The sequence below is a fragment of the Thalassophryne amazonica genome, chromosome 12 (genome assembly GCF_902500255.1).
Source record: "Thalassophryne amazonica chromosome 12, fThaAma1.1, whole genome shotgun sequence".
Taxonomy (NCBI): Eukaryota; Metazoa; Chordata; class Actinopteri; order Batrachoidiformes; family Batrachoididae; genus Thalassophryne; species Thalassophryne amazonica.
In genome coordinates this window covers 29,875,336-29,888,520 of record NC_047114.1, presented here as the reverse complement: position 1 = coordinate 29,888,520, position 13,185 = coordinate 29,875,336, and the positions used below count along the sequence as shown (strand labels likewise).

Here is a 13,185-nt window from a genome sequence, read left to right as displayed (position 1 = left end):
GATCTGTTGCATAAAGGTCGAGCGTTAAAGCACAACATCTTGCTAGAGGCCAGAGCAAAGTATACCTTCACACACTTTGATTTGCATCTTGAAACTGAATGTTTTTTTTCTGATGGGAAACAATCACAATCAGAGAAGAAGAATCTACATTGGTTTTTATTGCTTATATTACCAATGTTGGTTGTGTTTGCATTGGTTCACAGGTTCTTTACAGTGGTAAGAACTTTGTGGCTTGTGCTCCAACTGGATCTGGTAAAACAGTGCTGTTTGAGCTGGCCATCATTCGCCTGCTAATGGAGACACAAGAGCCATGGAGAGATGTCAGAGCTGTTTACAGTGAGCATAATATTGGACAGATTGTTCAAATTTGTATACTAACAAATTATACAGCATTCAATTTATTAAGAATTCTCTCTTTACAAAGTTGAAAAAATGTCTTACTTCCCACAGCATCTTGAGCTTTGTACATTAAATAAAAAAAAATTGAAAAGTCTGCTTTTGTGATAATTTATAAATGTTTGAAATGCAAAATCAGGTTAGTTAAGACGCTTCACATGGAGGAATGTATCATGTACGGTCTATAGCATATCTCGTTAACACGATGCATTAATACTAGCGATGAACTGCGCACAAGACACATACAGTACCGTGCGGTTCAAATGGAATCAACAAATACTACACAGAATTTCTCAGGTGACCTTTGGGTTACTAAACATTATTTTATTTTATTTAACCTTTATTTAACCAGGTTAGTTGCATCAAGACCTCTTTTGCAAGAGAGACCTGAACAATTATAAAGTTTCCAATTACACCGATTACACTGAATAGCTCATCTACCTGCCTGAGGAGTTGAACGACTTAGAATCAGTTGTTTTAGTGGCTGGATAGAAGAAATATATGGTAGCACTTTTACGCACTGAAGCTGGATTTTTCCATCTCCAGTTGAAACAAATTGCTATTGTTACATACACATCCCGACCCAAATGTACTGATTACTGTCAATGAAATGCCTGAAATGTATGAAAGAAACTACCAGTATGTGGCACTAAATGAGATGCACAAACTTATTGTAAAATACACACTGTTGGAACTCCCATCACAGGAGCAGTGTCACACATTGGTCACGTAAAAAAAACTGCAAAAGGCATTGAAATGCATTGGTATACACTGTATGCTGATGTGCATTGTCACCTGAAGTGAACATCTCATTGATAGAACCTGATGTATTTTTATGCCACACGCATACCGTATGCGATATGCGCCTCTGTGTGAAGGAGGCCTGATAAACAGTTGTAAACAAAGGTTGAGATGTCAAATGCTCACAGCTCATGTAGAAAACACTGAAATGAGTGGATGGAATCTTATATTACATGAATTGTAACTTAAAGCCAACAAAGTGCAAAAGGATTTTGACAAAATGCACTAAACTGTAATAATCTCCTGTGACTTTTTTTTGTCTGTTCATTCTGTTGACTTGCTCATCAGACTTTTGTAATAATAGCAGAGTGATTTGATGTCTGTCTCTGTGGTTTTTGAGATGGATGGAGATGTAAAGAGTTTTGTGGTTTCTTGTTGCCAGTGGCCCCGGTCAAAGCTCTGTGCAGTCAATGCTATGAGAGCTGGAAGCAGAAGTTTGGTCCTTTGGGACTGAACTGTAAGGAGCTGACGGGTGACACAGAAATTGACAGTGTTTTCGAGATTCAGGATTCCCACATCATTATGACCACGCCTGTGAGCGAAATTAAACTGCTTGCAAAGTTTTTTTTCATTAAACAACTGCAACAAAATATGGCAACGATGAAAAAGAGTTGAAAAATCGTTGACGTGAATGTATTTACTTTAGGAAAAATGGGACAGCATGACGAGGAAATGGAAGGATAACTGTCTGTTGCAGCTCGTCAGACTCTTCCTTATTGATGAGGTCAGTGTTTATATAGTGTCCTTATGCCACTTAAAGCCAACAAAAATATAAACGCAACACTTTTGGTTTTGCTCCCATTTTGTATGAGATGAACTCAAAGATCTAAAACTTTTTCCACATACACAATATCACCATTTCCCTCAAATATTGTTCACAAACCAGTCTAAATCTGTGATAGTGAGCACTTCTCCTTTGCTGAGATAATCCATCTCACCTCACAGGTGTGCCATATCAAGATGCTGATTAGACACCATGATTAGTGCACAGGTGTGCCTTAGACTGCCCACAATAAAAGGCCACTCTGAAAGGTGCAGTTTTGTTTTATTTGGGGGGGGGGGGTACCAGTCAGTATCTGGTGGGACCACCATTTGCCTCATGCAGTGCAACACATCTCCTTCGGATAGAGTTGAAGAGAACACCTCTCCAACATGCCAAACGCCAGCGAATGTGAGCATTTGCCCACACAGGTCGGTTACGACGACGAACTGGAGTCAGGTCGAGACCCCCATGAGGACGACGAGCATACAGATGAGCTTCCCTGAGACGGTTTCTGACAGTTTGTGCAGAAATTCTTTGGTTATGCAAACCAGTTGTTTCAGCAGCTGTCCGAGTGGCTGGTCTCAGACGATCTTGGAGGTGAATATGCTGGATGTGGAGGTCCTGGGCTGGTGTTACACGTGGTCTGCGGTTGTGAGGCTGGTTGGATGTACTGCCAAATTCTCTGAAACGCCTTTGGAGACGGCTTATGGTAGAGAAATGAACATTCAATACACGAGCAACAGCTCTGGTTGACATTCCTGCTGTCAGCATGCCAATTGCACGCTCCCTCAAATCTTGCGACATCTGTGGCATTGTGCTGTGTGATAAAACTGCACCTTTCAGAGTGGCCTTTTATTGTGGACAGTCTAAGGCACACCTGTGCACTAATCATGGTGTCTAATCAGCATCTTGGTATGGCACACCTGTGAGATGGGATGGATTATCTCAGCAAAGGAGATGTGCTCACTATCACAGATTTAGACTGGTTTGTGAACAATATTTGAGGGAAATGGTGATATTGTGTATGTGGAAAAAGTTTTAGATCTTTGAGTTCATCTCATACAAAATGGGAGCAAAACCAAAAGTGTTGCGTTTATATTTTTGTTGAGTATATATGTACCACATTAGTGCTAGAACATTGTGAAAATCTGCTCTTGGCTTTTTTTCTTTTCTTTTCTTTTTTTTTTTTGTAGTATGTTTTAATTGAGTTGGATTTTAAAAAATGCAGCCCATTCTTGTTCCATGTATTGGTAGAGTTTATGCAGTTTGTCCACTATTTTGTCGTTAGATATGGTCCCTCACATTAGAAAACAGTTGCTATGATGAAGTATGAACTGTATTTTACCACCATCCCAGGTTTTATGCTGAATCTTCCAGATGTTTCAGGACAAATCTCTTCCAGGTGCATGTGGTTAAGGATGCAACCCGTGGAGCTACTCTGGAAGTGGTCGTGAGCAGGATGAAGGCAGTTCATGCATACAGGACTGCACAGAGTCCGCAGGCAAACCTGACTATGAGGTTTGTGGCTGTATCAGCTACTATTCCCAATATCTCTGATGTAAGTACCCAAGGGGGAGAAAATTAAACACAAATATCCAGATAAATAGATAATAATTTTGTAAGGTTTAGGACTCTAAACACAATGAAGGCACGTGTTTCAGAAGGCAATAGTATATACAGTTACCATATTTTCCAGATTATAAATTGCCTCTATCAAAAATGCATCACAAAGAGTTAAAAACACACTATATAAATTGCACCGGAATATAAGTCGCATCACAGGACCATCCTCGGTCCTGATTGGCAGCCACCCAGGCAGATCAGCATCCCAAACATACTGTATCTCCAAAAAGTAGTCATGTGTCAGCCTCAGCCCTATTACCGCAGATCCCTGCAGCTTTATCCATTCTGAGCTGTTTTAACACCATTCATAGCTGGTTGGAGGATCAGCCACAAGAACCCTGGCACTAGAGATGTTCAACATCGTGGTAGAAGGATCAGCTTCATACAACTGCACAAAATAATCAGACGGAATAAACAAAACAAAATAAAACCAAAGCTAAAAACATTTAAGTGCACAATATCCACACTATTGTAAATGCATTGCATTTATTTAGCTTGTTTCCATGTGACGCAAAGGTGAAAAGTGCTTTATATACATTCTCTCACACACACACACTGATGTGAGGGTAGTACAGTGCACGGCACTGAGTTACACACTAGGAGCAACATGGGCACCTCAGCAATTTTCCTTTCTAATCTGGGAATTGTACCTTTGATTTTACAAAACCACTTCTCAAACTATCCTGTGCTGTATTTTTGAGAGTAAAACAATAATCTGGACTTTAATTGTCTCCTGTTGCTAGATAGCAGAGTGGCTGTCTAATGAGAGCGGCCCAGCCGTATATCAGCACATGGACGAGAGCCACCGGCCAGTGAAGCTAAGGAAGGTGGTGCTGGGTTTCCCCTGCAGCTTAAACCAAACACAGTTCAAGTTTGACTTGTCGCTGAACTACAAGATGGCCAATATCATACAGACGTACTCTGAGCAGAAGCCGACATTAGTGGTGGGTGGACAAACTGCGGCACACTCTGCTCTATTTTTGTGATGTCATTTATGTCATTGGGTTATGAGGACGTCTTAAGGGAAACTGCGCATGTTGGTTCATGATCTGCTAATTGTGTGTTATAGTTTTGCTCGACAAGAAAAGGAACCCAGCATTCAGCTGCAGTTCTGGCCAAAGATGCAAGATTCATCATGAGCACCGAGCACAAGCAAAGGTATGAACAAAATCTTCAGTAGCAGTATTTTGCACAAGGTTGAGGCACACGTAACATGTTCACACTTTTAAAAATAACGAAAGCTGTTCATGGCAGAAAGAAATAATTGGTAAAAAAAAAAAAAAAAGGAGGGCTGTAGAGCCTCAGAATCTGTAAAAATGAGTGGAACTAGTGAGGAGCACAACAGTAAAAGTGAATGTAAATGCCTTTTTTCTTCTTCGGGTTTATTGGCGGTTGGCAAAACTAGTGGCTCCTCAGCACCACCAGCTGGACCAGAGTGCAAGGCAGCAAACTGATAAAATGAACAAACCAAAAATGAAAACAGCACATCTGTTGTGACAATGACATCTGCTGACCAGGCATTGTGAACACATATTATCTTTCAAAGTTGTTGAAAGAAAAGGAACCACAACATTCATTATAAGGTTATATCTATATTATAATAGTCAGTGCCTGTGTATGGCTTCGATCACGCCAAAACTGGGGAGAGCTGACATTTGCCATTTGGTATGCTTATGTATTTTGGATCAAGAATGAATGCTGCAAAAACAGAAAGTTGATAGGACTAATATTTTTGGAGAAATTAACAATTTTAGCTAACCAGTAAACAGTGTACATTGTGCTGCAATGTACCATGGGAGTTCGCAGTTTTGGGGTTTTAAATATTGTTATTGTGGTTCGTGTTAGTTTAACAGTGTTGTTAGTGTTATTGATTTATTGTGTTTTTGTAGTTCATTTGATTTAGTCAGTTTAGTTAAGTCTCATGTTGCTGTTACCAGGAGTGAATTAAGTCTCATGTTGCCAGCGCCATGAGTGAAAAGTGCATTGCGTTTAATGTCTTCTGCCACTGTCACTCTTTGTGTATGTCTAAAATTAGAAGCACCTGTTTGTGGCATAATGCCGAAAAGACAAAAAGCTCTCAGTGTGTGTGCATATGTGTGTGTAACTTCGATCATGGAGAAACTGTGGACAGCTACATTTCCCGCTTATGTATTTTGAGTCCTGTCAAACATTGATAGGACAAATATTTTTGGACAACTTGCACATATTAGCTAACAATACTGAACAATGGACGATGCTAACTACATTCTGGACTTACACACCATTACACCAGGGAGCGGCAAATCATCTTTATATTAAAAGCATGAGTGAGTGGGTGCGTGCGTACGTGTGTGTGTGATTTTATTTAGTAAGTTCAATGTAAGTGCATAATATAATTGTAAATACATTAAAAATACATGGATGACACAAGAAAGTGAAAACAATTACTCACACTTTAAGTTGCGTTTTTTTCTTAAAATAGTTTTTGAGGTCCTGCAACCTATACTCTGGTGAGACTTATATACCAAAAAACCAGAACCCAATTTTCACATCAGTTATCATTAAAGTTGAAATTTATCACACATTTCATTTATTTATGAATATTTAACAGGTTTTCACATTTTATGCTTTTATGATGCACTAAATGTGCCTGAACTATTTCCACAGTATTGTATATCATGATAAATATAAAAATCAATCAATATGGGAAGAAAAAAAAATCATGAATGTGTTTTTTGTCATATCAGACAACCCTACAGTACATCTAACCTTTTTGCACCCAGTTATGCACTCAGTTCATCACAAATACAAAGAACTTGGACATGCCCCAAAAGTATTGGGTTCCACTCTGCACCACCTGCTCTATGTCCACCTTTAAGATGGGGCCCATCATCTGCATATGTCTTTGTGTTGCTATTTATTGGGCAGTATACCTACAAAGAAATATTTTTATGAAGTTTGAGTTAACAATTGATCCCTTATTTGAATTAAATATCATTTTTTTTCAGGAGTGTGTAGAAAGTTCAGTTGGATTTTCTGTTGACATACCGATGAAGAAAAAAAAATGGCACGTTTATCAAAACATTTGCACAGCACTGTGTCCTCAGTTATTTGTTAATATTTTGTTGAGACCTCTTCATTTATTTTGATCTATTCATGTAATTGCACAATCTCCTTCAGATTGATGAAGTATGCAAACTCTGTTTTGGATTCCAAACTGAGAGGTGAGGATTTTATTTTATTTATTTTTAATTTATATGTGAATGGCTGTATGATGTTTAATATTCAGGCGAAATGTAAAATTATAATTGTTTTTTTTAAACAGACACAAATACAGTATTTCTTTTAGTTCATCGCCACAGCAGAACTTGGTTAAACTGTGATTCTTCTGACCAAATGTGTAACTTTATTTTCTGTGTGTTTGTGGTCCAGAGCTGGTGATGTTGGGTGTTGGTTTCCATCATGCAGGTGTCGATTTGTCAGATAGGAAATTGATAGAAGAGGCCTTCACACTGGGAGATCTGCCTGTCCTTTGTGAGAGTTCTTTCTGAATGCAGTTACATGCTGTGCTGTGTGTTGAATGAGTGTGTGACTATGTCTGTGTATTACTTGTAGCGTGTACTAAGCTTTGCCCTTGAGCCTTTTTTCATTTATTAACAACTACAGGTATAAACAAGATAGACAAGTGTTACAAGTGTAGTTGAATTGTGACCACTTTGTCTGAAAGACACTGTCAAGACTCATCTGAAGATTTATTGCCAGATGGTTATGTTACATTTTTAGTAAATACCTGTTTGAATGTAATGTATGAATACTGAATTGATGCATGTATACAGTGTTCTTAAGCAAATAGCAATATACACAATATTCAGGCCCATATTGAAAAATAGACATGCACTGATACATAGTTATGCTTGATGCCCAATAAATATATTTTGGATTGTCCAACGATTCTTCATAGAGACATTATACTGAAGGCATGGAGACATTGAGGGGACATCGGATCTTTGTCTTTCTATAAATAAAACTAATATTGGTCTGACACTGTACTGCTTTTTATCCCCCCGGTACAAAGTGCGTAGGGATATAGCGATCAGCATGCCTGTCTGTCCGTTCATCCGTTTTCGCTTGTTTGCATAATATTTAAAGAACTAGTTGACCTTTTTCATTTATATTTAGCATAAGGGTGTACTTGGGTAACCCCCGACACCAGTCGATTACAGTGACTTTGGGGTCAATTTCAAGGTCACAATGAAATATTCAAGGTATTGCCATTGTCACCCTTGTTAGTGTGAACTAGTTGTCTAATTTAATTCATATTTAGCGTAAACGTGTACTTGGGGGATCCCTGAAACATTGCATTGCTTATTTACGGGGGCCGGGGTGGATGTGTCATCTCCTGATGACTCTTATCTGATGTTGGTGATAGTGTAAGTTGACTAACTCATCGCTTATCGCTCATCTTCAACCACTTTTCCGGGTTCAGGTCGCAGGGGCAACAGCTCCAGCAGGGGACCCCAAACTTCCCTTTCCCGTGCCACATTGGCCACCTCTGATTGTGGGATCCCGAGGCATTCCCAGGCCAGTGTGGAGATATAATCTCTCCACCTAGTCCTGGGTCTTCCCAGGGGTCTCCTCCCAGATGGACGTGCCTGGAACACCTCCCTAGGGAGGCGCCCAGGAGGTGTCCTTACCAGATGCCCGAACCACCTCAGCTGGCTCCTTTCAACGCGAAGGAGCAGCGACTCCCCACAGATGACCGAACTTCTCACCCTATCTCTAAGGGAGACACCAGCCACCCTCCTGAGGAAGCCAATTTCAGCCGCTTGTACCCACGATCTAGTTCTTTCGGTCATGACCCAACCCTCATGACCATAGGTGAGAGTAGGAATGAAGATTGACCAGTAGATCGAGAGCTTGGCCTTTTGAGTCAGCGCCCTTATTGTCACAACAGTACGGTAGAGCGAATGCAATACTGCCCCTGCTGTGCCGATTCTCTGGCCAGTCTCACCCTCCATCGTCTCCTCACTCGTGAACAAGACCCCAAGGTTCTTGAACTCCTTCACTTGGGGCAAGAACGCATTCCCTACCCGGAGTAGGCAATCCATCGGTTTCCTGCTGAGACCCATGGCCTCAGATTTAGAGGTGCTGATCCTCATCCCCGCCGCTTCACACTCGGCTGCGAACTGATCCAGTGAGTGTTGGAGATCACCGGCCAGTGAAGCCAACAGGACCACATCATCTGCAAAAAGCAGTGATGAGACGCTGAGCCCACCAAACCGGAAACCCTCCTCCCCCTGACTACGCCTCGATATCCTTGACTTTCTAAATCTTTGTTTATTCATATGTATAAGAAATTTCAACCTACTCAAATGCAAAATTGTTAGAACTTTGGGCATGCTATTACAAATAAAAAATAAAATTGGAGTATATTGCAATTTTTGTTTGTTTTATCCTTGAATTATAGCTGTTGTATATCTGCATTCTGGTCTAATGTTCAATATCTTAGTTACCACCAGGACTCTGGCCATGGGGGTGAACTTGCCAGCTCATCTGGTGGTGATCAAATCCACCATGCAGTATGTTGCAGGCGCCTGTGAAGAGTACAGCGAGGCCGACATGCTCCAAATGATTGGACGAGCTGGAAGACCACAGGTAATTCTAGAATAATATTAGAATCACTTCTTCATTGCCTTTGGAGTATTTCTCATGATTCTCCTCATGCAGGACAAGGTTAATGCACTTTCACAAGACAAGATAATAACTTAGGCTTAGTGGTTTGCACTGTTGCTTCATAGCAAGTAGGTCCCAGGTTTGAATCTAACCTGGCCATTTTTGTGTGGAGTTTGCATGTTCTCCAGTTGTTTTTGTGGGTTCCCTCCATATGCTCCGGCTTCCTCCTATTTCCAAAGACAAGCAGGTTAGGTGGATTGGAAACTTTAAATTGAGTGTAGGTGTGGGTGACAGTGGAAGAGAGTTTCTGTCTATACTTGGCCCTGGGATAGACTGGCAGCCTGACCTAGTACACCCTATCTCTTACCCAGTGAACCCTGGGATAGGCTCCAGTAGAGTCCCTTTATACACAGAGTAGCGACAACTGAGAACATGGTGCCGTTTTGGGGCCAATTGTGCTGAACTACTGAATGAACCTTTTATGTTTTCAACATTTTTTATCAGTTAACCTAAATTCAGCAACACATCCAGGTACAGGTACTATCAAAAGAAATATAAAAATAGTTAAGCTATCAAATTTAGAATTTATCATGATTAATTAATTTAAAGCCTGATTTATGCTTCTGCAACTCTGTAACTTCATGTCATGATGTCGCTGTGCGTGACAGTTTTAACGGCCCCCTTCACACATAACACAATTGAAGCTGACTGGTGCACGAAGGAGGAATCGCATTCCACGTGAAAAATCTGAGCCGCCTCAAACGCCTCGTACAGCTGTCGCTGCAACCATTCGCGCCAAATGCACAGCAACCTGGCATTTTCAGCAAATAAATTAATAAATAAGATGGATTTACATGCAGATAACTTCACAGCGAACACTATTTTGGCCCCAAGATGGCACCACGAGTTACGTGATCGGTGTTTTTTCGGCTCGTCATGTTGGTACTCTCTGTATAAAGGAACTCTAGGCTCCAGTGCCCCCTTCCCCAAACACCTCCCCATCCCATCACATTTAACAGGTGTAAGCGTGTTTAGAAAAATTATGAACACTCTGATTTGTCACTGACATTGTGCAACTTTCACACAGTACACCACTAAAAGAGTAGAGTTGACTGTTTGCCGGTACAAAAGTACTGGAATAGGGAAGCCATTTTTGTAATTTAGCCTCTGTACATCACCACAATGGATGTGAAATCGCAACAGTTAACATGTTCTTGTAGTGTAGACTTTCAGCTGTCAGTCAGTGGGCTTAACAAAAATATGACGTTAACTATTTAGGAATTACAGGTATTTTCATATTTTCTCCAATCACAGCCACAGAAGTCTAACTCCTACAGAGTTGTCCTGGGTGTCTTGTACAGTCACTTAGATTTGAAGAACTGCCAACATCATACAGATTTACCACACAATACCATACAGTTACCATATTAAGTGATTTGGAAATATTCATGTATACATCTCCTGGCTTGTAGAAAGAAAAATAGCTGTAAAACTGTCTCTCGGCTGTTCCCGTTAGGGGTCGCCACAGTAGATCAATTGTTTCCATCTCACCCTGTCCTTTGTATCTTCCTCTGTCACACCAACCACCTGCATGTCATACTACCAACATTCAAAGTCCCCACTCTCATTTCCACCCTTCTAGTTTTCTTCTCCCGCTGTTTGTGGAAACGTTCTCCTCCTCTTCTTTGTCGTCTTCGCCCAGAAGTAGCCCAATTTCCACCGGCACCCTGTTGGGCAACACCACCGGTGGTGGATGTTGTTAACCCGGGCCGCGACCGATCCGGTATGGAAATTCGATTCTTAGTCTGCATATTTGGGTTGGCTTGTTTTACGCTGGATGCCCTTCCTGCCCCAACCCTCCTCATTTATCCAGGCTTGGGACCAGCACTCAGAATGTACTGGCTGCACACCCCATGTGGCTGAGTTAGCTATAAAACTGAGTAAATACAGTAAAATACCTCTATTTAGTGTGTTCCATTACTTATGGCCTGTGAAAATGCAGTGACTGTCTATAAAAGAAGCTGTAATTTATAAATAGTTGAAGTGATATTTTGTTAAATCGCTTGACTTAAAGCTGAGAGTCTACACTACAAGACCATGCTGATTGTTTCATTTTAAATCCACTGTGGTGGTGTACAGAGGCAAAATTACAAAAACCATCTCCCTGTTCCATTACTTATGGACCTGAATGTATGTGACCTTGACCTGAGGATCCTTCCATTTAAGATACTTTTTTCATTTGTTTTGTTTGTTTTAAAAATCAGCATCGCTTTATTAACAATAGTCATAATGTACATAATACAATCCTTAATATCTAGTCCAGTTCATCAAGCTGATCAAATGAGGTGCAGTATATGGAGCTGATATGGAAATAATAATTAAATAAGAAAATATTGTAAACAAAACATAGTAATGGGTAGGTTTGGCATGACAGTGAAGTCACTACTTACAACAATGCTGGAATAAATACACAGTGAGCTGCTTTAGTATGTTTTTTTAATTACTGAAATATTTTTTTTTCAAGTAAAACTCTGTATTTATGTCTTCCTCTAGTTTGATACATCAGCAACTGCAGTGATCATGACCAAGTCGCAAACCAAAGAAAAGTATATGACACTTATGAGTGGCATGGAAATCATTGAAAGCAGGTATTATAGATTTCTTTGTTTGTTGAGGTTTTTACTGAGCAGGTATTATTGATTTCTTTATTTGCCCCATTCTGTGAAACTCTTTGGGCTGTAACACATAGCACATAACACAAGTGCATTTGGGACCTTTCCAATTCCACTTGGTTACTCACAGGGTGGGTAATCTGAGAACAAAGGCACAGGGCACAAAGAGGTTTTATTTAGTCTTAAATAATAATGGGTTTATTTTGGGCATAACACAAATTACACCGATCAGACTGTCTTCTGTCATAGCCTTTAAGAGTCCTTTGCACTAGAATCTGGGGCATTGCTATTTAGACAGTGGACTCAGTAGGTGACAGCAGTAAGAGGTTTTCTGGCGAAATAATAAATCTATGTGCAAAGTTTCAAAGCATGTGAGCAGATCATTTAAGGGAACAGAATCCACCGCAGCTCTTTAAGAGGAATCTGGTGAACACCTCGTAACTGTAACAGCCCCCCCCCCCCCCCCCCCCCCCCCATCTCTGTCCACTCAGTTTCCAGATAGTCCCTTCTGTGGCCCAACCGGTACCAGGTTTTTTGTCATAGCCATGAAAATGGATTTGTACTGAATGACACATACTTGAAGAGGGGGAAAAACGTGCTCTGCAACAAGGAAAAAAAAGTGTTCCGCTGTTTTGACCACTTCATTTCGCATCAGTTTTATGTTCTGTTTTTAATCCGAACTGTAAACCTTCATCATTCATGTTTTGAGCCTGACTTTCATATTACCATGCAGATGCACTGTTGGTGCCCCACAATGCTGTCTCAGACAACACAAGTGTACAAATAAGCACACATCACCTAAATAATAGTGTATCTAGGTAACAAAACGTATCAGTATGTAGCACACTGGTAGTACACCAGCTTTATACCAAGAAAGTCCACAGTTCAAAGCCACCTGTGTGCCTGCTTTACATTTCACGCTATGGAGCATGTTTTATTTTCTAAAATACAAGCTGCTCACCATGAACCTGTAGATCAAAAATATCTAATACTGTCAGCCCTGCCTTAGTGCTCCGCTGTAGCAAACTCTGGGAGGAAGAAAAGCAAATGTAGAAAAATATGGTAAAACCCATAGGTATTAATATTGAGTTTTCCTTTTTAGTTTGCTTTTATTTCATTTTTAATGTTTGTTTCAAATTCAATTTCATTTTAGTTTGCGTAAAGAGGAGAAGTATGAGTGCTAATGTCCAGCCTTCTATATACAAGCAAAGTGTGTGCACGCAGTGTGAACCCAACTATTATAGTTCATGGGCCGAGCAGGTTTTGGTACCCCGTAAG

General features: G+C 40.4%; 1 protein-coding gene across 1 annotated transcript in view; it reads left to right on the top strand.

The window, feature by feature from the left end:
- hfm1 (helicase for meiosis 1) overlaps positions 1-13,185 on the top strand; it is a 64,907-nt gene that overhangs the window by 13,734 nt on the left and 37,988 nt on the right. The window contains exons 7-16 of the mRNA XM_034182539.1: positions 204-336; positions 1,580-1,731; positions 1,844-1,921; positions 3,363-3,518; positions 4,327-4,527; positions 4,653-4,741; positions 6,743-6,786; positions 6,995-7,096; positions 9,072-9,217; positions 11,789-11,883. Coding sequence (XP_034038430.1) covers positions 204-336; positions 1,580-1,731; positions 1,844-1,921; positions 3,363-3,518; positions 4,327-4,527; positions 4,653-4,741; positions 6,743-6,786; positions 6,995-7,096; positions 9,072-9,217; positions 11,789-11,883 — 1,196 coding nt within the window. The remainder of the gene's footprint in view (positions 1-203; positions 337-1,579; positions 1,732-1,843; positions 1,922-3,362; positions 3,519-4,326; positions 4,528-4,652; positions 4,742-6,742; positions 6,787-6,994; positions 7,097-9,071; positions 9,218-11,788; positions 11,884-13,185) is intronic.